Consider the following 26697-nt stretch of genomic DNA (forward strand, 5'->3'; position numbering starts at 1 on the left):
CTCTTTTGACAGTGGCTACAGACTACAACATAATTTTCTTCGCGTGATAAGGTAAATACATTTTGTAAGGCTCCTGGACTTAACTGGATATTCTCATAATGGCAAATATAATGATATACATGTATTATACGTATATTTATTTCTTAAGTCATTATCAACATTTTCTAAGCGACTTTGCATACATTACAGTCTAACTACATTAAAAAATATGCAAGATAATTGTATAAAAATGCTAACATATGCATTCATTTACACTTTTAATACACGAGTCTAATTGGAAGTATTGCATAATTACCTCCTTTAGATATAAAATGTGTTTTCTTATTATTGCCTTCTATTACCTCGGGAAATCAGCAATGGATGTGAAGGTAACAAATATGCTTTTCTGCTCTCTTTTTCCTTTTTTCTCTACAACATTTTGTTAAGGATTGATCGGGAATGTAATTTTGTTTGCCTTCGTAACAATGTTTCACATAATGATCACTTTTTCGCGTCGTCGGAGGGGTGGGTTTGTCTGCTGCATGAGCGGAAGTATGTTCAGCAATCAAACAGCGACCAAAACAAATGACGCAATTTTTTTAAGCAGCTACAATTCTAATCAAAACACAAACCCCGCAAGGGTTCAAAAGATTTGTTTCAAATTTTATTTATCCTCTCCAGTGCAGTAATCAATATGTCAAATTCTTCATGAGCTCATTCCATACAAGCTAGTTGTTGGCTCGAAAAATACAAGAAAAGTATGTGATCTTCTTAATTTCAACTGAAGTACCCAATTATCTTTTCTTTGATTAGTTAAGTAACTGTCTTTATTGTCATAAACGATGCTTTATAGTTACATGCACCAGTGAAATGGCGGGGACATCAGCCACTCTGTAGCACTTTTGTTTGTTTTTGTTTGTTTTCTGTCGTTTTTTGTGTGGTTGTTTAGTAGTGTAAGATGTCTTTATTTTGCACTTGCAAATGTCATGAAAAATATATCTTCACGTTTTCAAGTCTGATGTATCACATGTTAGGGGTTTTGAGTGTTCCTGATGAAGGTTAACCCAGAAAACTGCTCCGGACGCACGAAAGTATATAAGTGTTATTTTATCTACAGACAAGCACGTCGTTAAGTGCCAAATATTTCGAACAATAAAATTTTGTTTATAACGACTAATCCTTTGTTTACACATTGCATTGCTTATAAGTGACACAAGCTCAGCCAGTCCAAAAAAGACTTTAAGTTGACAGAGTAGTGTCGGATTTATATTTAAACAATTGTCCTTCGAAAGTAAAACAAATCATCTGAATCGTTCTTCTTAAATAATAATTTGTTTCAAAATATGATAATTTTATCTTCCATTTTGCGAGAGAAATACATCTATGTATTAAAATAAGTTTAAAATAAATTATACACATAACCATGGCGTGTTGATGAGAAATAGTAAGAAGATACTATGGGAAGTCCAAACCAATAAGTTGTAGAACAACGCCATGCCCAAAAGTCGAAAGAAAAGTAACCGTATGACAAACACTACACAGAAAACTAAACCCATTTGAAATATAGAGTTAACTTGGGTACCCAGGAAGGATAAACAGTTCAAGCTCCACTAGTGACACTAATAGCTTCAAAACTTATTTACGGTTTGTATTGTTTTCTTAATTATTTTAAGTCTTGTTTTTCTTTTATATATTATCAGACTTGTTTTATTCTGAGCTCATTATTGGCCTCTATAATTTGCGATGTTCAACGAGTACCAATTCCTAAAAGTCTGAGGCGATGTTTACGAACAAGTGATCAAAGCTTTCCTATGACGGACGAGCAAATTAGCACATCTTGCTTGCTACAATTTCTGTGGTCGAATAGACAACTATGTGACAAGGTGTCAAAACAAACATTTGATTGGCTTTCGTCACTTGTTGAAAAATCACAACAGCGACCAAGCTCTACACCATTACATGCAAGTGGTAATTCCATGACAAGATCTGAACCACAGACGACATTTATGTCACATCCTCCCGCTATACAACCACAATCGTCAGCGACCACCTCTCAAAAACAATTGTCAACAACAACGTCACAAGCACAAACGACAGGGTCGCAATTAAGACAGCGCAAAGAGTATAGAATGCTAACTGACCAAGAAAGAGATGATTATCATAAGGCTATAAACGACTTAAAAAAAGATACTGTGAGTATAAAATTCCAGGTCGTTAGTCTATGTATGCCGTGGAAAACTATTTGATGGTTGTGTTAACGTGAGCAAGGGCTGTCACATGTTACTTTTTTTCTCAATTGAAACAGAAAAAAAATATTTAAAAAATAAAGGTCAATTAAACGAATTAAAAAATATCAGCCTTCTAAATAGTCTTCAATGTTGGGTCGGAACACTTCCTTTCCTTCTATCAATTACATTGTCATAATATTGTTAAAAAATAACGTGAGTAAAACCTTAAAAAAATAAATGCAAGCTAAAATACTATACACTTTTCTTATGGGTCAAAAGTATACTTTACAAAAGAGTCTACAAACTAATTGTGAGCATTTTCATTGCCTCAGTTTTTCTTTTTTATTATATTTTCAAGAATAATTTTATCATCGGTGTCCATGTTGCTTGCTTGATAGGAACACGAGGAACAAATCTGAAACTAGACAATCTAAGGATGACCTTTGTTTTTAATTGGCCTTGCATATGAGGTGAAGATATTATTTTAATTACATACAACGGACGTCGTATTAACACGATTTGCATTCGGTATATCTAATAAATTATCGCGAAGAATAAGTAACGTTGGTCAAGTATTGCGATCTGTTATCAGATCGTGAATACAATTTAATCTACAATTTAACTTCAAAATCTATGAAAAAACTATGTACTGACCAAACGACAAAATAAATCAAAAACAAATGTGTCAGTCAAGCTGATTACTATTCAATAACACTGCACACGACGGAAACAAATTAATGCATCTATTAGTCATAAAGGGGTTAGGACTTGTTATATGGATAGAGTCCTTACCGTATTTTAAAAACATATGCAATTCTTTTTTACGTTAAATCATGTTAAATGGTACCTATCAAAGTAAAATGTATAGCGAATTAATTGTAAATATAGATAGCCACAATGATTCTATCAGGATTGTAATAAGTATAATGTGAGGGTACCCAAATTACACCTATTTTTGATAGTTTTGTGACCTACGTTTATTTATGATACAGACAAAAGTTTTCGTTTGTAGATGTATAATAGTAGATCCTTATAAACTTTATAGTTCCACCAATTCAATTTTGAATCCATATTAATCATAGAAAAATCGGTTTGAACCGACCTCCAAATGATCCATGATTATGTATTCTGGAGTTCCCAAAAGTTCCCAAATTGCATTCATGCTTAAATTCACATCCGTTAAAATCGAATTAATGATGTTTTGTTTTACTTCTAATATTTAGAACAATTTGACAATAGTCCATGCTGACTATTCATTTCTTTAATAAAAATAAATGGATGCCTGTAAATTATTTTAATTGCTCATTTTTAAACGTTGACTTTTTGTGGATGTCGCATGATGACTTTTCCTTACATTTTACTTTTTCAAATGAATACTTCATCTGTTGATATATACTGTGAACGTTTTGTGTATATCTAAGTATATTTAGCTACTCGGTGCGAAAAAAAAAACAAATAAACGTTTAATTACCAAAATGATTGGAATGCTTTACAGGATGTTTGCAAACACAAATCAGTCATTTCCAAGAGCATCTTGAAAAGCTGTTCCCGATCTTTCACAATCATAAATTTAAAGTATTTATAACTATTTTCCATTTCGCACAGATTGAGAAAGCGCTACTGCAAAACAATTTAGAAGCCTTTGCAAAAAGTAATATAGAAAGTCATTTTTCAGAAAAAAAGTAATAACATATATGTCATCATATTATACAAAATGCATGTTTGTTTACACTTTTTATGTTATCTAAAATCATGGAAGTATTATCTAAAAGAGCTATCTAATAAGGCCGTTAGTTTTCTCAATTGAATTGTTTCATATTTTTCATTTCGGGGCCTCTTATAGCCGACTATACGGTATAGGTTTTTCTCATTGTTGAAGGCCGTACGGTTGCCTATTTTTATAGTTCTTTAGATTGGACCGAATATTTACGTTGCATGTGTCTCCTAGATAAAATCAAATTAACTATCAGATACCATCTTTAACGATCAGATCGCAATGCTAACGTTACTTATTCTTTCACGTTACGATCCTTTTACTCAATATACCGAATGGCAGTAGTGAACAAGTAGCCGATGATTTATGGCATGATAAAAAAATTAAGTATATGAATTAGAAACCATTTGAATATTTTATTAAATCATGAACTAATATTGAGTAAAATACTGTGGTCATTCAGAACCATCAGAACAAAGATTTCTTCAACATGATGCGCGTGAATAGAGCACTTAACCCCCTTCGTAAATGTTTTTTTTTTCTAAAGCGGACAATATTTGAATTTTTCATGTGGTTCTAGTTCATTTTTAAAACATGATCCCTGTATGTTAAAATGTGTGACCAAAGAAGGACAGTTTAAGTTTTCAGAGTGTCAAACATAGCCATAGTACCAAAGATTGAAATAAACATGGCCTGTAGGGTCCGTGTATATTTGCGTCCATTCGTTTTTATACGCCCGTCAAATTTTAGACGGGACGTATTATGGTATACAAATGTCCGGCGTCCGTCCGTCTGTCTGTCCGGCGTAAACATGTCGCACCGTAACTTGAGAATGACTTATCCAAATTTCATGAAACTTAACATAGTTGTTTCTTATGATGGTCAAACGATCTGTATACTTTTTGGTGAAAATAAGATTAAAACTTTTGAGTTACGGGACTTAGTAACTAAAACAGGTGTGTGTTTTTTTCACATGTCGCGCCGTATCTCAAAAACAATTTATGATTATTGCTTAAAACTTAACACACTTCTTAGTTATATTAATCTTAAGATCTGTATACGTTTTGGTGATGATTCAAAATTTTATTTTAGAGATATTGAGTATTTTGTTAAAAAAGGGGGAGGGGTTTTTCACATGTCGCGCCGTATCTCAAAAACAGTTTATGATTATTGCTTAAAACTTTACACACTTCTTAGTTATATTAAGCTTAAGATCTGTATACTTTTTGGTGATGATTCAAAATTTTATTTTTGAGTTATTGAGTATTTTGTAAAAAAAAAAAAGGGGGGAGGGGTTTTTCACATGTCGCGCCGTATCTCAAAAACGATTTATGATTATTGCTTAAAATTTTACACACTTCTTAGTTATATTAATCTAAAGATCTGTATACTTTTTGGTTTTGATTCAAAATTTAATTTTTGAGATATTGATTTTTTTTTTTAAAGGGGGGGTTTTCACATGTCGGGCCGGATCTTAAAAACGATTTATGATTGACCACACTCTTAACTTATTAGTTGACGCACATCAAAGCCGTGCACCTATGGCAAATAACTTTGTCGGAAGAGGAATAAAACAAATGCAAAATGATTTGTCCTCTTAATCATTGTAAATAAGAACAAAACATTCAATTATACATATTTAGCACTAGTCTTTTCGATACAACTGTTAACTTCTTAAAATAAAACAGATTATTATTGTTTAATTAGTTGTTATGTAAGTTGGCACGTGTCAATCGGCTCTGATTTTCGGCAATATCAAAGAAAAACTGGCACGTGCCTAAATATTGTTCAATTACTCATTTATTTGTGGTTCTTTTTCTATAAAATTTAGAATTTATGCATTAACTATCAATCTCTACCATAATATAAAAAAATAATACATCTAACAGAACCCCTTCTAGTCCTTAGTGGCATATTTTAAGTCCTAAGTGCACTAAGGAGTCCTTAGCAGTGTTTAGACGTACCGGTCTAAATTGGTCTGAAATTTACTTGATATTACTCGACTGTAGTTTGAATCATACTTAACAGTCTGAACTTGTACTCGACCTTTACTCGACCAGTACTTAACCCTTTTATACGTGTCTGAACCATACTCGACGTAGTCTTAACAATTCTCGACCAAGTCTGAACCATTCTCGACCTATTCTGAACCATACTTTACCTAGTCTGAACCATACTCGACCAAGTCTTATCCAACCAAGACCTATTTTTGTATCCATCTATTGTATTTCATCAATTTAGGAACTATTTTTAACAACAGCTATTTCCCTTGGCTAAAAATTTGAAAAAAAAATAAAATCCAGAATGTATTTAATATAGCATCGAAACCAAAATTTCACAATAACATAATACAATCATCAACACCATATTCATCAACACTTATATATATATATATATTACATATGGTGTAGCATTCTCCTGTTTTCATTGGATATTACGATCACGTGTTTCAAAATTTATTTTATGTATCCGAAGCCTTGTTTCTATTTTTACGTATATTGACGCTATGTTTCTATTTATATGTTTATTCCATATTTATAGAACTTTAGTAGGTTTTTCTATATGAATGGGATTTTGAATAAATAAGCATATTCACCTGCAGAAAAAGTATATTCACCGCGCAAAACGTCGCGTGCTTTTACGTGTATAATACAATGTTTGACGTTTAGTTGGTTTTGGTAAATAACTGTTATTTTACACATATTTTTCTGTCTCGGAACATTGAATAAAACATTTACTGTCTTTTGTTTCGGGAAATATTTGGTTTAATTGACTTTCTTTTGAAAAACCTAGTGACATTCACTTCGGCCGTTGGCCTTAGTGAATATCAGTTTTTCTAAAGTCAATAAAACCACACATTTACCTCATCAAAAGACAGTAATTGTATATTATTCAATATTAGTATTATTTTAGTAGTTTTCTCTATATGAATTGGATTTTAAATAAAAAAGCATATTCACCTGGAGAAAAGTGTTATTCACCGCGCTAAACATCACGCGCTTTTACATGTAACGTTTTGGTAAAATGTTTGATGTACAATTGGTTTGGGTAAATATTTGTCATTAAATACATTGGCCTCAGTGAATATCAGTTTTTCAAAAGTCAATAAAACCGCATATTTACCTCATCAAAAGACAGTAATTGTATAATATTGACGGTCAATATAACAAATATCTTGCTAAATTTAGATTGATGACGTCATGACGTCACACATAACAACCATAAAGGAAGCGCCGCAGCAGAAGAAAAGAAAATTTGCAAGTTTATCAGAAGGAGATATCAAGAATTTTATGTTAAATGCAGTCGCTAAGAATACAAGAAAGCTGACGCAACAAGCCATGAAGTTGTTCAAAGAATATTGATATTTTCAATAACATGTTAAAATTCTTGCAAAATACAATTTAAAAATACACAGAAAGAACAGTGAACACCATTTTCCTAATACATTATTTACATATGTAATTAAGGACTTTCATTCAGTTAATACTTCGTTCTCGGTCAATATAATCTAAACTGGTCCATATATAACGTAGTCACCTCGTCAAAAGTCCATAATTGATAAATATTCCATCTTCATGCCTTATATATCATGTACTGTGTTACGACGCTAGATAAAAATTTACGACGAAAGGTAATACCCGGCCACTAAAAGCTTGACTTTTATCGAGCCTAGGTGGTCGAGTGGTCTAGCGCGCCGGGCATAATGCAAGGCGATTTGGTGCCACGATATCTCAGTAGTATGAGTTCGAATCCCGGCCAGGGTTGAAAAAAAAATTTGTTTCCCGCAAAATTTACAGATCTAACATTGTTGGGCTATTATTTAGACGAATTATATATATACAATGACTGAATAATAGCCAACGATAAATCTTACGGGGCGATGGATCATATAAATATGATACAGTACACTACAAAATATAATATATAACCAGTCTAAAAGGGTACAACATCACCAAAAAATGACAATAAACGAACAAATGTAACTATAAATATTTCGGATAACAGATATCCTTCATCAATATGAGCACGATGTAAAATGAATCAGATAAATCTATTCTGATTATTAAACTATAGCAATCTTGAAATCTATACAATAAAAAAAGTGAAACAGTTTCACCCGAACATCATATGTAGAGACGCTAATAAATTTTTAAAATTTCCAAAAAACGACTCATAGACATGCCTAAAATGAAAATAGTAATTATAGATATGAACTGGCACAACTTTAAAATTCCAAAATGACGTCAGTGGAGTAGCAAGTAAATGTTTGAGTATTCAGTATTTGTTGGCAGTTACTCCGGCTTCCTTACTTGACTCTTACAGTTTTAAGGATTCTTTTGGAATTTTTGGAATTTTACTAGTTTAAATACCAGGGTTCTTTTCATTTGGTAGGGATATACAAGTATGCATCCACGTCCAACTTTTAACCTTAGCCCAAATTTACTATTATTTTTTCTTTTCATTATAAAACTGCTATTTATTTGGAATGATAAATACGCAGCCAATGGCAGTCAGCAGGGTTTAAGAACATCAGTTGTTCGACCTGCTAGTCAAATGCGTTTTGTTAAAATGTACTCTTTCACTCATATGGTCTTTTGGAAAATGTTGTTTGTGCTGTATTTAGACCCCCCTACAAAGAAATTTGTTTTGCATGCACACGTATAAAAATTGCGGTTTTTATCCAACGCAATCATAGGTTTGAACGTTGTTTTCAATTTAGACTTGTTTATATTTCTTCGTTTGGGTTTGTATTATATTTGCCTTCGGGTTTATATGATCCGTTCATCCTATTTCGACTCTTTCAAAATTCAAGAGTCTATCCTAAATTAAGGTAAATTATATGGCTATCCAAATAACGTTTCGATTCCTAACATCACTGAAGAGACATTAATTGTCGAAATCCGGATATGATGTACAAATTTTTGCACCTCATGTTTGCGGTATACCATCTTTTCCGCAAGTTTATTGCTTTCTGTTTGGTATTGAATTAATAGTTAAGATCCATTTTGTTACATCTGGTGATCTGTCTATTTGGCAATCGCCAATGGCAGTCAGCAGGGTTTAAGAATATCCGTTGTTCGACCTGCTTGTCAAATGCGTTTTGTTAAAATATACCTTTTCACTTTTTAGGTCTTTTGAAAAATGTTGTTTGTGCTGTAGTAAGACCCCTCTACCAAGAAATTTGTTTTGCATGCACAAGTATAAAAATTGCGGTTTTTATCCAACTCAATCATAGGTTTGAACTTTGTTTTCAATTTAGACTTGTAAATATATATATATATATATATATATATATATATAATGTATATCACTTTTAAAAATAAAAATAAAACAAGATGATCAAAGGAAGAGATTACAGGTCGGATTTAAAAAATATCATGTAATAAATTAAGTTTTTGTTAAATGAATTTTTATAAACTTGATATCATGTTCACATTGCATTATGCACATCAAAAATACTAGAACTTACGACCATTATTCTAATATCTTAAATGGTATTCAAAAATTTTTGAATGTTTCAGATATATTTTATGGTTACTGGAAAAATTTCAACACACACTAACTTAAGCCTGGTATAAATTTATGATGTTAGTGGAGTTTAGTTAATAACGCAGTGAACATTTTTTTTTATTGTAAATAAAGCAATTTAATAAATTTTAAAAATGACACTTTTGTTTTGTAAAACCAAAAATTTATTATTATAGAACTTCCATAGCAATCCTTGGTAACCTTTTAAAAAAGGAAATGTATTCCAAAGTTGCAGTAAAAATTTATGTTGATTAATTTAGTTTTGTCAAAAATTAAAGACATGGCATACAAGAAGCACTTTAATTAGATTTAATTACCTCAGTACAGGTGTGTTTTACAGGTAAAAAGAAAACCCTAACTTGTGTATTAATTATCTAGTGAATTCAAAAGGCCTTGTGATTTAAGTTTTACAGGATGTTGTTTAATTTTCAATGGATGTTATTTAAAATATATTACTTTCTGACCAGGTGTGATATTTTTAAAGAGTGTTCCCCAAGCAAGAGGTATTACTTTATAGTTTACCCTAAATCAGAAGAATAATTTTAATCATTTCTTTAATTTTTTTATCCCTTTTAGTCATATATATATATATATATAATAACCATAAAATATATCTGAAACATTCAAAAAATTTTGAATACCATTTAAAATATATGGTTGGAATGTAGGACAGAAAGTCACAGGACAAAAAGTCACAATTCAGTTTTTGAGATTATTTTCTTTGAATAAGAACACACTTATTTAAAAAAAAAAAATTTCTTGAACTATTGTATATATAAACCAACTTTGTCAACAAAATTTATTAAAATATATCAATAATGATCAAATAATTGTTAAGAAAACAAAATGTCAAAGTGGCTTGGTACTTAAATGGCTTCATGATGCCAAGACATATATCCTTTGCATGATTAAAATTTAATAAATCTTCATTTATCAAGGCTATTAAACAATCTAAACTGTAAAATGAATATATTCCGTGTTGAAGGCCATACTTTGACCTATAATTGTTTACTTTTTACACATTATGACTTGGATGCAGAGTTGTCTCATTGGCACTCATACCACATCTTCTTATTTCTATATGTAATAAAAAGTAAATATTTCAAGATCTTTGATTTCTCTTATATATTCAAACAATTTTCAACAAATTATTTGTGACTTTTAGTCCTGTGACTTTCTGTCCTATCAAAATTTGACTTTCTGTCCTGTGACTTTTTGTTCTGTAAATTTCTATCCGCTTACCATATATATATCCCAAATTATAATAAGAATAGATATATTTCTGATATAAGGTTAAACACTTTCAGTGATTTTGTTTGCTGTTGTTACCTCAGTTAAAAAGATAGTTATATAACTATTGTATGTAACCATGAATGAAACCTATGTAGTTTTTATTTAAGAATTTAGGTGAATTAAGTTTTGTTATAAAAAAAAAAAAAAACACATGCAAAACAAGTAGCACCGTAATAAGGTTTTATAACCCTCAGCTGTTTTTCAGGTAAAAGAAAATCTTTGTTTTACAAGACTCAGACTTTAAAATTAGATAGTTTGAATATCTCGATTTGATAAATCTGATAATCATGTAAAGGATCTGTTTTTATATATCTTTACTTTATTGTGGCTGTTGTCATGATAGTTAAAAAGAAAGTTATTTAAACAGTTAAAATTTAAGAAAAGTAGAGGTTATTTGGTCAAGAACGGTTCAGACTGGTCGAGTATTGTTCAGACCTGTGGTCGAGTATGTTCAGACTGAAAAAATAGGTCGAGAACTGGTTAAGTATTGGTCGAGTACAGGTCGAGAATGGGTTAATATAAAAAAGAAGATGAGGAATGATTGCCAATGAGACAACTCTCCACAAGAGACCAAATGACACAGAAATTAACAAATATAGGTCACTGTACGGCCTACAACAATGAGCAAAGCCCATACCGCACAGTCAGCTATAAAAGGCCCCGAAATGACAACGAAAACAATTCAAACGAGAAAACTAACGGCCTAATTTATGTACAAAAAATGAACGAAAAAAAAATATGAAACACATAAACAAACGACAACCACTGAATTACAGGCTCCTGACTTGGGACAGGCACATACATAAAGAATGTGGCGGGGTTAAACATGTTAGCGGGAACCAAACCCTCTCCCTAACCTGGGACAGTGGTGTAACAGTACAACATAAGAACGAACTATAAAAATCAGTTGAAAGAGGCTTAACTCATCAGATCGATAGAAATACAAATACTACAATTACAAGTGGACGTGGCCGGGTACTTGTTTATCCAAACAACAAAAAGACACTAAGTACAGATCTGAGAGTACTCGCAGTTACTGACAGCTAGTTCAAAGCCACTAACAACTAATAAAAAAATCATGCATCTAAGACTAAATTAGCAATCCGTACACATCCAACGTAAAGACGTCATAAACAGTCAGAGAAAAACATGACCTTGTGCAATGCCAAGATACAGGTATCGACAGATTGTAGATCCATGAATGTGTATATGTATATAACAATAATATTTAGTTTGCTTTTAATTTACTGATAACAAAATCAATATCAGTACCAATAAAAACAATCTATTTTATATTTGATCTAATTACAGTATTGAATTGGTTACCTTTTAGAATAAGTTTACCAGGATCGTTTCTAAATTTCCGGGCACGGTAAATAATATCGCCGTAAAAATGAGAATGTGCAATCCCGTTTGAAATAAGTTTTCTACAGGTACAACCAAACTTCAAAACCAAATCTTTATACCTGTGGAAGAATTTAGCAAAGGTTTTAAGTAATTTGTGGTAAGAAAATCCCTGGCTTAATAATTTACCAGTTATACATAAGACTGTTTCAGACTTGTCGAGTAATAGTTCAGACTTTTTTCAATGGCAAAGATAAGGGTTAAGTACAAATCAGTACAGTCGAGTATGGTTAAGATTGGGGTCAAGTAATATCGAGTAAAATTCAGACCAATTCAGACTGGTCGAGTAGAAATCAGTACAGTCGAGTACAGATATAGGCCCTTTCAGACTTTTACTGGTTTGTAGTGGAGGGAAAAGTAAGCATGGCTTCTAGTATGCACCATACCACAGATACTCTTAACCTGTACGCATCCGTTTACATAAGGAAAGGGAGGTACCATGTATGTGTCATAGCCCAAACCAAATATTGCCAGCTGGTCTTAATAAGGACTTTTAAAAGTGGGCCATGGTACCAAAATAGAGGTAGGAAAGGCATCTACTATGCATCTTACAACAGACATTTACAAGTCTGTCAGTATGGAGAATGGGGTACCAGGTATGTCCCATAGCCCAAAGAATTGCAGACTGGTCTTATGAAGGACTTTTTTCAGCTCACACTATAGTCTTTGGGACATACCAGGTACCACTTACCTTTGCAGACAGACGTGTCTACAGGTCTATGATATCTGTGATATGCTGCATACTAATGTCCTTGGCTACATCTACCTCCAGTTTTATGGACCACTTTAAGAAGCCCTTAATTAATCCAGCGGACAATATCAGAATGTTTGTTCCATGAAATCTATAACAACTCTCCGTATAAATAAAAATAATAAGCAGATGTGGCATAATTGCCAATGAGACAACGCTCCACCATAGACCAAATGACGTAGAAGTTAGTCTTCATAACTGTTATTCGCATTTCGCATGTAAATTTAAGTTTTCGTTGTTTTATTTTTTGGCTCTTTATATACTGTAATTATCGACTGAATTCACCCCAGTTATTCTATAATAATTAAAATAGATTATCCAAACCAAACATAAACGAGTTATAAATTTTGAACTACAAAAAAATTACCAGGGGATGACCATTTGATATTGTGTTATTTTTATCTTGTTGCTAATTGGACATTTATTTTTACTTTTGTATACCATCTATATCCTGCATTTTATTGTGTAAAATATATATTTTGCAATCTGTTTTGTATTTATTTTCAGTTCTTACAAGACCAGTTTATCATTTTCAAAATCTTCAAATATGCGTTGTTCACATTAATTCAAATTTTGGTTAAACAGATTTTGAAACCATTGGAAAAGGGGGAAGAGAGTGGGATTTTCTCAATTAATTGCAGATCAACGATTTTACATTTTCTTCATACCTCTACACAATAGTAAAATTATTTGACTGAAGAGTAATAAAGTACACCAGATGTAAAGTTGGCCATCCTATCTTATTTGTATAATGCTCTTGTAATAAACACAAAGTTTAAATATATTTTCCTAGACTCTCGCGTCAACCGTTTTGTGCCATTAAGGAACAACTCAGATTCTTCAAATTATTTTGTATTTCAGAAAAAGTAAAACAAACAAACATATTGAATTTAAACAACTATATCTGCTCAGAATCCTCAAGTTTTGATATCTTCCTTTTTAATTTGCCTTTATTTTACAATATGAAAAATAGGTATTAAGAGATATGTATACTCAGCATGACGTTAATACGGAAATTCAGCTGTGTTCTATTGGTAAAAATATTTCCATCAGATAAAAACTGACGTGATGTTGTTCCAATCAGATTACCTTTACGGAACTCCGAAATTGAACTTCCATTTATAAAAAGAAGTGCCAAACAATTGACGTTTTGTCTCAATCAAGGTCTGTTAACTTATTTAAGCGCATGCGTACTTTTCTTTAACTGATTATATCTATTATAATACCTTGGGGTGCATCGATTAAAAGGAACATTGACTTATTGGTTGCTCTGGTTTCCCCAATCTTATGATTGATTTGCAACTCAATAGATCGTTTCTGTGGGTTTTTTTTAAATGTTTTTATCCGCTCAAAGTGTTATTTTGTTGCTTGTTTTTTAATATTGAGTGCAACATTTAACTCGAAAATAAAAGTTAACATACCCTCAGACCAAAAGAAGTCTTCCGTATTATAAACAGTTGTTGCTCACACACGATCAAATGTTTTCAATGTCAAATTCATTTAGCATGTTTTTTTTTGAGTGTATGAATAATCATCAAATGTACTTATTTGTACTTATTCTTTTTTTGATAAAAATCTGCGTAGATAATGTACTCAATCTAAAAAATAATTACATGTGGATCGACTATTCCATATGAGTCAAGGGTTTAAGTTGTTAACATCAACTTTGTTAAAACTGCAGGGAATATTCTGACACATGTACAAAATTCGAGAGTCACTTATGAGTCTTGTAGACGAAATGTGCGTCTGGCGTATACAATTTTAATCCTGGTATCTATGATGAGTTTATTTGCAACCACTGGGTCGATGACACTGCTGGTGGAAGTTACCTCCCCTCTTTTGGAATTTTTGGTCCTCAATGCCCTTTAGTACTGTTTCGTGCTTTATTTGGCCTTTTTAGCCATTCGATTCGAGCGTCACTGGTGTGTCTTTTGTAAACGAATCGTGCGTTTGGCGTATAAAATTTTAAATTTTAAAATTCCGCTATATAGACGATGTTCTCTCACTAAATAATTCCAAATTTTGCGACTATGTTGAACGCATCTATCCCATCGACCTTGAGATAAAGGATACAACATATACAGTTAAATGTAAAAAAAAGTCTGACTGATATCTTGACTTACATCTAGAAATTGTCAATAAGGGTCAGTTGAAAGCAAAACTTAACGACTATAGAGATAATTTGAGATACTTTAAGCTTCCCAATCGTGAACTTTCCATTTCTATGTAGCAACATTCCAGCAACGCCTGCATACGGGTATGTATCTCCCAGTTGAAACGATATTCAAGCGCTTGTATTTCCTATAATGATTTCCTTGAAAGAGGGTTGCTGCTCACAAGGAAGATATTAAACAAAGAGTTGAAGTTCTGTTCCAAGTGAAGATGTTGAAATCATCTCTTCGTAAATTTTACGGACGCAATTACGAGTTGGCTGACCATTATGGAATATCCGTTTCACAGATGACAACGGATATGTTCCGATTGTCGTAACTACAATCCAGTCCCCGTTTCCCCGAATTGACCTACCGAATTTGACTTATCACCGGTGTACTAACATGAGTAAAACAACAGGTGCCACATGTGGAGCAGAATCTGCTTACCCTTCCGGAGCACCTGAGAGCACCCCCAGTTTTTCATTGGGTTCGTGTTGCTCAGTCTGTAGTTTTCTATGTTGCGTTTTGTGTACTGTTGTTTGTCTGCTGGTCTTTTTTTCTTTTTTAGCCATGGCGTTGTCAGTTTATTTTCGACTTATGTGTTTGAATGTTCCTTTGGTATTTTTCTCCTCTCTTTTTAAACCTGCTACCTATGATGAGTTTACTTGTAAAAGAGAGGCTTAAGATACCAAAGGAACATTCAAACTCATAAGTCGAAAATAAACTGACAACGCCATGGCAAAAAAGAAAGAGACCAAAAGACAAACAACTGTATACAAAACACAACATAGAAAAGTAAAGAATAAGCAACACGAACCCCAACAAAAAACGGAGTTGATCTTCAGGTGCACCGGAAGGGAAAGCAGATCCTGCTCTACATGTGGCACCCGTCATGTTGCTCATGTAAGTACAAACCCAGTGATAAATGCGGTAGGTCACAATCGAGGAAAAGAGATAGGATTGTAGCTACGACAATTGGAACATATCCGTCGTCAGCTGTTAAACAAATATTCCATAACGGTCAACCAAATCGTGATGGCATCCGTAAAATGATGAGGGGTGATAAGGGTCGTTTTTGGCCCCTTTCCCAAATTTCATTTAATTTGTCATGTTGTAACTCTTTATCACAGACCTTCTGAAAATGGTTGCATTTTGGGTCTATCTCGTATATTCTGTTGCCCAGCAACCAGTGTAACGGTGACAATAAACTCAATAAATATGTTAAATATACAGCTTTAATCTATTTATGTTTAAGATCCAACTTGTTTAACATGCAGAAAATTATACGTTTATACACTGTTTTAATGTAATACAATGTAATGCACATTTTTGGGCAAAATCGTTGTAATTTCTCCCTAGCATCAAAACTATACACATAGCAACGGCAATTTGTTGCATAAAAAATAATTTAAGATGCACAGTATAAAAAGTACCAAACTCCAAGGAAAATGACAAGGATAAAAACTAATGATCAATATGATCAACAAATAAGACTACAAACAAACAACTGTAATTCTTCAAGAAAATGTGGTGACGAAATGCACGTGAAGAGTACCTCTGTGAAGTAAAAAAATGTAAAATTGATATTATAGTGAAATTACTGGTTATTGCATTTGTTTCATAAATTAATACGTGTACAGCTTATATATTCTTTTCATAATACAGTATTGGTGACAATTACTGTTTTTGTCTTTAGTGCTGGAAATTGAGGTGTAAACTCTTGTAATTTAACAGTTATGGCATATAATCACTCCCACATGGGAACTTTCCTTTTTTCGATCTATTTCTTTATCAACATGTTTTATGCGATCCACATTACCGAATCTTTATGGAAATTGAGGGAAGAAATTTTGTTTTGTGTTGGATACTTTTTCTTTCTCTTATTTGTATACGCCCGTTTACGGCACGTAATATGGTATACCGTTGTCCGTCCGTCCGTCCGGTATACCGTTGTCCGTCCGTCCGTCGTCAACACTTCGTACAATAACTCAAAAACACTTTCACAAGTTTTCATGAAACTTTGGTAAATTGTTTATATCTATTGACGTAAGTTCCCTTTCGATTTTTATAAGTTTTAGATTGTATGTTTCCGAGTTATGGGATTTTATTAATAAAAAAAATGGGTAATTTTCCAGTTTTCTGACTACAATTAACTCAAAAATGCTTTGAACAATTTTCATGAAACTTTGGTAAATTGTTAAAATATGTTGACATAAGTTCCCTTTCGATTTTTATAAATTTCTGATTTTACATTTTGGAGAATTGGGACTTTATTCATAAAAAGGGGGGATTTTCCAATTTTTGGACAATACCTCAAAAACGCCTTGAGCAGTTTTCATGAAACTTTGGTGGCTTGTTTATATCTATTGAAATAAGCTCCCTTCTGTGTTTTATAAATTTTTGATATGATATTGCGGAATTGTGGAACTTTATTTGTTGAAAAATCGTCAAAAACTGTCCATTTTTCACACTACTTTGCACTGTTATAGAATTGTATTAGTTCAAAATTCTAGGCAACAAACTTATTCAAACTTGAGGTAGCCTTACTAGTCCCAAATTATTCATGTTTTGTGTCAAGGGGTACCTAAATGGTGCATGCTGGTTTTTTTTTTTTTTGGGGGGGGGGGGGGGATCGGTCTATCTGAACAGCGCTCACAGTATTTCTGGTTGATCAAAAAAAATCATTTTAAGCATAAAGACGAGCTAAAAGAGCGACGGGCGTATCATGCGCTCATGGCGCAGCTCTTTATTGTATATGTCGAATTATTTGCCTATTTATGTCAAATGATGATACATATATTGTTTATGGCTCAAAGAGCCGTTAGGAAACAGAAATGGGGACTTCTGGATGACGAATGCATTCATTATGATTATTATAAGCTAATTTAAACCTACTATCTTGCAACATGACCGTTGCCTAATATTTAAGTACACATATTTGGACTTTTAGAATATAGAAAATATTACAAATTACGTATTAAGTTAGCATTTTGTTCCAGTACAATGAATTTTTAACCGGAAGGGGACATACTCTCAAAATGCTTGTAATATTTATATTGACATATGAAAAACATATTGCACCATTCTCCATATCTCTTTTAACATAAATGTATATCTTGAAACTTTACACATTTGGTCTAAAATTTGTATTTTAGTCTCATCTTTAAGTAGCAAATTCAGATCTCACATCATTAACGTAAAATACTAAAAAGCATGAAACCAAGTGGTGGGATAAAAAATGAATCTCATGTTTGTCATGATTTATACAAACTTTTAGAAGATAATCGTTGAATTTTTTTTCGATATATTTTATTCTGTTTTCTTGAATTACCCTTCCCAACTTTTCTTATTTTAAAAATCTGGTTCCATCCCTAATTTCGAACACCGAATTATTAATTGAGATTAGCAGAAACATTAGAAATGATAAGATTTTGTTAAATTTTAAGTCTATTTTATAGTTGAGGAGAATTTCATTTTTTTCTAAAAATTAGCTGTTTTCCTCCACATTGCGTTGACTCTCTTACAATATGTAGTTCATTGGTTTAAAAAAAAATTGAAAATAGATATAATTACGAAAATAATAATAGAAATTCATGCTACCGATTCATATGTGAAAAGGTCAAATGTATAAAGGCATAAGCATGTATAAGTTAAATTAATCAGAAGAATTGGTGGCATTTTATAGTCAAATTTCTGCTTTTTAATGCTCTGCTTAGCTATGAAAAAATATCAAATAAACTATCGCACCAACCTTGCACCAAAAAGATATTTTATCTGAAGTTTGATAAACTTGTCTAAATGTCAAAATTTCAAATTGGTGCAAGCATTGCGCGGTTGTCAAAATTAAGGAAAACCAACCCAGTTTCTTTATTTGTGCTTATTTTCCCGATTATGACTTCATTTACACTCGTCATTGTGAAGTCATTTTGCTTTTTTGTTAGATAAAAACAGTGTTTTTCAAATCCTTCACTCTAGTTCTAATAATTAATGATGAAAAATATGGTCAGTATAAATGTTCATTATTTTGTAAATCTGGGGCCATTTTTTGGCCATCATAGCCCCTACTCCAAATGTTTGAAAGGATGATTTCATTTTCATCACTTGGAACTCTTCGTTTAATAGTTTCCTTGTTTGCATCAACCCTCTATCAAGAGAATCGTGATAGAAAATGCAAGCCCTGGAATATCGTATCAACTGGGAGATATATATTCCGTATGCAGGCTTTTGCTGGAATGTTGCTACATAAAAATGGAAAGTTCACAGTTGGGAAGAATTACGCACAATTGTAATACTAATAATCGAAAGACAATATCAAGAGAAAAATTTAGAAAAAAATAATTGTATTCGTTTGTATTCAACTGGTAACTGGACAGGTATTTCAAGAATAATATTACGAAAAAATATTTTACCAATTCTAACGTCCACCACTATGGTAAACTAAAAATATATATATACAACAATACAACCTACCGGTATTTCATCAGTACTAATTACGTAGCACAAATAACAGATCAATGCATTCCGGCGTTGTGTTCATAATACGTCCTTTCTCCTAATTTTTACTGACCTTTACTGTTACTCAATATTAAGCTTTAGTTGGTGGTAAAATTGACTTTATGAAGCGGTTTTTTTTTTAATGTTGTATTGTTTATGTTTAACCAAGGTCCATATCTATGCACATATCCCAAGCCGGAACCCTATACTCTAGTGGTAGTCGATGGTTGAAAAATGACAGATTTATTTTTCATTTAATGTTTATATCCTAAATCAGGCCGTTGGGTTTCGCTTTTGAACTATTTCATAGTTATTATCCAAGGGTATTTTTAAGAAACTACTATACGGTATGGTTTTTACTTATCTGTTACATGTACCTCTTATTGTTTTCACCCCTGTCCTTTTGTCTTTGGGGAGGGTGGGGGGGGGGGGGGGGGGGGGGGTAGTTATATTTTAGAATATCTTACAAATGCTATGAACAGCTCCGTATTTTTGTATTGCCTGCCCAGCCTTTTGATATATGTGCTTTAATAAAAACTGAAAATCTTGAAAAAAACTACTTTTAAAAAAATTGATTTCCTTTAAAACAACCTTAAACTAGAAAAAAAAAGTATGTAAACATAAAAACTAGTTTAAGACATTCTTATATATTTTTACAATTGTCTGTCAGTCTAATACTTATTACCGTAAAAGCTTTAATAAGTTGATCAATAACTTTTCAGAGTGTACGGCCAAATAAGTATGATGCTCTTGCTGAATATCACCAAAATACAGGACGGACTGCTCATGGTGGAGTAGCTTTTGTTGGTTGGCATCGATATTACCTAGTTATGTAAGTATATCTTTTATCTATTGACCGAATTTAAATACTCGGAGCTAAGATAATACCTTATTAATGTATTTATTAATAAATTATAGATGCTTAATGGATTTCTTAAAATTGCCATCCACAGTTTCAAGTAATAAAATCATGCCACTGAATAATGTTATGGTTCAGATTTTTCCCCAAACAGCATAGAGGTTTTCTTTTTTTATGTAGCTAACAAAAGCATAATTGATATAAACGAAAAGATTATTAAGTAAACGTTAAAGAGACAACCAAGCAAAAATATAAATGGCATTGAAAATGAACACCGTTTGGACACCACTCATATCCAAGTTCTTTTATGTATCACAATCAAAAATACCAATAAATCGACAAAATGTGAAATAGTACAGGAAGAAAATAAATAGACACATCATTTGGACACTGTGGAAAGTAGTCTAAGATTTGATTAAGAACAATCCGCTAGAATATACAGCTTCTTTCGTGTTTTCTTGATCGGGTTGGTATGTATAAATGTTCTATTTTTCTTTGATTTGAAGCATCTGTATAAAAGCAAGGAGACAAGGTATGATTGCCAATGACTTAACTAACTGCTAGCTATAGAGTCCAAAGGGCGTGCTGTCAACGTACAGCTTTCATAAATATACTGGATAGTAAGCTACAACAAAAAGACTATTTTATGCTAAAACAATAAACGGAAACAAATAGGACGCCATAAACGGACTGAGAAAAACAAGAACTTATGCAAGGTCAAACTATACGTAAATTGTTTCAACAGGATGTAGGACCATACATTTCTATACATGCATATAAATAAAGGAGGTGTGGAAAGATTGCCAAATGAGACAACTATCTCTCAGAACAAATCATGTTGATGTTGGCAACTATAGGTAAGCGTATGGCCTTCAAAGTTATGTTTCAATCTACCTAAGAATTACTCTCTCGAATTCCAAATCCATTTATTGCCTTTGCATATCTGAATCGATTTCTCCTTTTTTATCTGCTCTAGAAAAAAACTGTGAAATTTATACATGTTTATAAAAATAAGGAGATGTGGTATGATTGCCAATGAGACAACTGTCCACCAAAGTTCAAATGATGTAATCAATTATAGACAACCGTTTTTGGATAGACTTTGACTTTTAAGAATTATTTCTAAACACTTATCTTGAGAGTGTGTTATGAGGGAAAGAAGGGAAGGGCATACTAAGGCAGTTGCCTCTTCTCTTCCGCTTAAAGCGATTATTGTGCGATACCGGTTTTAACATTGTTGCTATGTACTGCTTTAATTACAACAGATTGGGGGACTGTCGTTCACGTTCTTTCGAGGCCTCCTGGTGAATAAAACAAATATGACTATATTTGTTTATTTCGAGTCCAACCATAACAGTGTTCATATAAAACACATTAATTTGAAATAAAAGAGTTTGATTCTTAAAATGAACTTAAATTAACAACTATCAAATTACTTTAGTAATTAATTGAAATAGTTTATCATGATATTTATGGTAACTTTAGTAAAGAAAGTTTTCTGTTATAAAATTGTTACGTTAATAGATTAATAAGGTTACGTTATATTTTTCATTAAACAGATATTATTAGTTTACGAACCTGGTGAATAAAATAAAGATGTCTATATAAAATGTATGTTAATTTCGAGTCCAACCAAAAGAGTAATGTTTGGTCCTATTTTAAACCCTAAGAACACGTGGCTGATTGGACTCGTTTTATTCACCAATCAAAATGCCTTTTAGAATAATTAATTTTATGAAAACAGTTTCAATTGGTTAGATCTCTTCTGAATTTACATTTTTACATAATTTAGGGTTACTGTTTTAAATTACTCAAAACATTGTTTTTACGACCATTAGGGGAAATCCGATTAATTGGTTATATAGAATTCTAGGTGAACAATAGAAAAGAATTAGATATATTTGCTAAAGGAAATACTTCTAAGAGTTTAAGCTGTCAAACCTTATTTATGTTCTAAGTGTCAAGTTTAATCAAATAGGAAAAATTCAACTGGATTTGACTATATGACTTCGTGGTTTATGATCAGTTGATAGTATATATATATATCGGTTAGACAAATTGATATGACCAAAATGACTTATTGCGTTTTAGTTATTTTAATTCGTGACTTTATATGACCATATACATGTAGTACTTTATTTATTTATGTTTTTTTTCCTTTTCTTTCATCAATAAAACAATTTTATTTAAAATATTTTACATTTACAGATCTCTTTATTCTTTATTTTAGGAGCGTTGGTGTTTTTTTATATCATTATTATTATCGTTTCTCTATTACTTATACTTTTGTGGTAAGCCCGCTTTTCTTGGTAGTCTGCTCGAACTCCAAACATACCCGAGTCATTTCCTCTCACTGGAGTATGCTCATTTTCCTGGGTATTTTGCTTCGACTCCAGAACTACCGCAAGTCATACCCTCATTTTCTATTATATTACTTTAGTCGGATTTGTTGTTCGTTTTACAATGGGTAGTTTTCTAAAACATTTGATTACAGTTAAGATTTTACATTGTGGATAATGACTTGCCTATGCTAGAATACATTGTGTTTGCTACAATCAAGGTTTTACATGATGACTAGCTAAGTTAACATATTAAGAACTAATTTCATTAGGATATCTACTAAAATCAAATTCTTATGATTAAACTAACATTAAATCCTTACAAACGGGAACATTAAAACACATGTTTTTTCTCAACATTTTATCGTGATCGCTATAGAACCATTAAAAACTTTAACATTCAACCAATACTTATTCATTTTTACACGTGCATTTCTCTTTGAATTACTATTCATTTATTTAACTATATTTGTTCCTTATAGGACACTGTGCCTTACCTCGGCATTTTCTGCTGTGGACGTTTTATACCACATAATATCAAGTTTTTAAGTCTTTAAACAACCAACCTCTTCTTACAGATCTTATTTTTTTTATGAACTTTTATCTTTTGAAGGTTAGAGTTTAAGGCATTATTTTACGGCGCTCATATAAACAAGGGTGTTTATTCTGATACATGTACGTTAAGGGCATACGATACAGTTTTGATCCCATAATGAAATTTTGATGAAAAGTAGGTCCAGTAAGACCCCTTTTTGGCCCCAAAGTATAGCAGTTTTACAAAATTGTTAAAATGTAAACTTTTAGTTATTTAATGGAAAGTATAATGCTTTTGCTACATAAATATGGGCTGTTTTTGACAATTCAATGCACATATATTGGGTACTAGAATCATCAAGTCATGCTAAATTACTGAAATCTTCACAAATTTAGCATTTTAGTTAAATTTTAGACGGTTTCCGTCTTAAATGAAAGTGGCCGCATTTGTGTTCATTCTTAATATTGAAATGTAAGTTGTATTTGATGATAATACATAACATATATAAAGGTTGAGGATGAACACGGATGCGGCCACTTTCATTTTTGACAAAAACCATCTGAAAAGTGACATTTTTCGTCATATTTGATAGATTTTTCATATCTAAGCTTAAATCGGAGCGTTTTTAATGACTAAATCAGTTAACATTTTTCACATAAACTAATTGAATCAACTGAAATAGACAGTTAAGTGTTTAAAAAGTATCCAAAATCTTTCGTCAGATGAACCTGAAATTTGAGGCCAAAATCGGCCCTTACCGGACCTACTCCTTTGCATATAGGCTATTTTTTACCTGATTAAATCAAATATGTAATAAAAAATATACCACCATGTGCTACTTTTTGAGTAAATTGAGGTTGAAATTTCAGATATTTCCTCAAAATTCGGATTTGTGGACGTTTTTTTCTTTTCGATAGATATACATAACTTTTTTGTTTTAAAAGATGCACACAAGCTGTTTTCTGCTAAATTATTTGTAATTTCTGTATTATATAAATGTTCTATAAATTTGTACATTTCATTTTTACAAATAACTCATATTAATCAAATGATCATGATTGTAGAAAAAAAACCGTCATTTTTTGCTGTATATTTATCAAATTTAAAAAAATTGCAATATTGACTTTTTCATGAAAATTGGTAAACATAATCTTCAAACGTAATCAAACCAAATGTCATTTTAAAAAAGAGGGGTCCAAACCAAACATAAACGAGTTATAAATTTTGAACTACAAAACAATTACCAGGGGATGACCATTTGATATTGTGTTATTTTTATCTTGTTGCTAATTGGACATTTATTTTTACTTTTGTATAACATCTATATCCTGCATTTTATTGTGTAAAATATATATTTTTCAATCTGTTTTGTATTTATTTTCAGTTCTTACAAGACCAGAATATCATTTTCAAAATCTTCAAATATGCGTTGTTCACATTAATTTTTAATGTTTACATAAGAAAAGGCAGGTACCATGTATGTGTCATAGCCCAAACCAAATATTGCTAGCTGGTCTTAATAAGGACTTTTAAAAGTGGGCCATGGTACCAAAATAGAGGTAGGAAAGGCATCTACTATGCATCTTACAACAGACATTTACAAGTCTGTCAGTAGATTTGGTTGATTGCAGCAACAAGTTTACTGGCAAAACCCTGACCCATGTCTGTAACAAGACTATGACACGTTCCATATCTGGAAAAGATTTCTCTGTGTAGAATTTTAGATATTTCTTCAGCACTCTCAGATCTAACTGGAAAGGCTTCTGTCCATTTACATAAAGAATCAACTATTATGAGTATTAACGGTATTCTTTTGTAAGTGCCTGGAATAGTCCTATGATATCAAGGTTCCATCTACTGAAAGTATCTTGAATTGGCATGTTTGTGAGTGGTACTCTCTTTGCATGTGCTGGTTGTTTTGCTCGTTGGCACATATCACATCCTCAGATATAGTCTGTAACTGCTTAGTTCATACCAGGAAAGAAATATTTTTGCTGCATAGCAAAATATGTCTTATCAAAACCAAAATGACCAAGATTGTGGTAAGAAGCTAGAACATCATTCCTAAATTTTCTAGGTAAAGCCAGTTGTTTAATGAATGGATCTTTGTGTTTTACCCCTCTAGACTAGAACTCCATCTAGTAAGCAATATTGTCGGAAATCATGTTTCACCTTGTCTGCACGTTTTTTCTCTTCAGGTAGTGTGTCATTTGAGTACATGTCTTTAAAATCAGAACAATTTTTTTTGAGCATCTTTATATTTTTAGTAATGATGTTGAATTCGGTGGGAGTGTCTATTGCAGCTAAAATAGGTTCTTGAAAAGGTGAGTTTTCAATGAAGAAAAATGTAATCTCGACAGGCTCAGAATTATTAGGCTCAGATGTTGAAATTCGATTAACATCAATAGAAGGAATGCTATCCTCTGGCTTTGGGAGATTGTTATCAGTATGAGGGTACTCACTACGGGACAGACAGTCTGCATTTGTGTTCTTACTGCCTCTACGGAAACATATTTCATAGTCATACCCTTGTATACCAGCGAGCCAATCTACCTGTAGACTGCTTAATACTAGAAAGCCAATTGAGAGATGATGGTCAGTGTAGATTTTAATGTGACTATTAGCAAGATAAACATGGTAGTTTTTAATTCATTCTAAGACAGCTAAACACTCTTTTTCACATTTAGTTTCAGATTGTGAGAGAGAACGACCATTGTAAGACTCTTTCCCTACCTTCCGAATCAAACTGACCTAAGATATACCCTATAGCAGTTCCACTAGCATCTGTAATGAGAATGAAAGGTTTAGATAAGTCTGGATAGGCAAGTACAGGAGGTGAACAGAGTGCATCTTTAAGTTTGTTTAAAGATTTTTGACATTTTTCTTACCACTCAAATGGAACATCCTTCTTTGTAAGGTTTGTCAGAGGTTTGGCTATGTATGCAAAGTTTTTAATGAATTTGCGATAGTAGTTACATAGGCCTAGAAAGCTTCTGACCTGTGTCTCAGTTTTTGGTACTGGGAAAGATTTGACAGCTTCAACTTTAGACTGATCAACCTTGACACCCTCCCTTGAAATTCTGTGACCAAGGTAAATTCACATTTGCTTGGTTTCAGAGTTAAACCTGCTGATAAGAGTCTATCAAAAACTAACAGGAGATGTTTCATATGTTTCATATGTTCCTCAAAGTTTCTACTGAATACCAAAATGTCATCTACATATACCAAAGCCATTTGGTAATTCAGACCATGTAACACATGAGTGAGCATATGCTGAAAAGAAGCAGATGCTAATGTTATACCAAAAGGAAGTCTCTTCTATTGATATACACCACTAGGCGTTACAAAGGCTGACTTGTGAGCAGTAGAAGGGGCAAGGCCGCACTGCCAATAGCCTAAGAAAAGGTCCAGCGTAATGA

The 26697-nt window shown here is 32.3% G+C and overlaps 1 protein-coding gene across 1 annotated transcript in view; it reads left to right on the forward strand.

The window, feature by feature from the left end:
- Positions 1-274: 274 nt before the first annotated feature.
- LOC127724628 (uncharacterized) overlaps positions 275-26697 on the forward strand; it is a 38429-nt gene continuing 12006 nt past the window's right edge. The window contains exons 1-3 of the mRNA XM_052231673.1: positions 275-368; positions 1680-2171; positions 20268-20377. Of these exons, the coding sequence (XP_052087633.1) occupies positions 312-368; positions 1680-2171; positions 20268-20377 (659 nt within the window). The 5' untranslated portion in view covers positions 275-311. The remainder of the gene's footprint in view (positions 369-1679; positions 2172-20267; positions 20378-26697) is intronic.

This window comes from Mytilus californianus, unplaced genomic scaffold (genome assembly GCF_021869535.1).
Source record: "Mytilus californianus isolate M0D057914Y unplaced genomic scaffold, xbMytCali1.0.p SCAF_1, whole genome shotgun sequence".
In the NCBI taxonomy this organism is placed as follows: domain Eukaryota; kingdom Metazoa; phylum Mollusca; class Bivalvia; order Mytilida; family Mytilidae; genus Mytilus; species Mytilus californianus.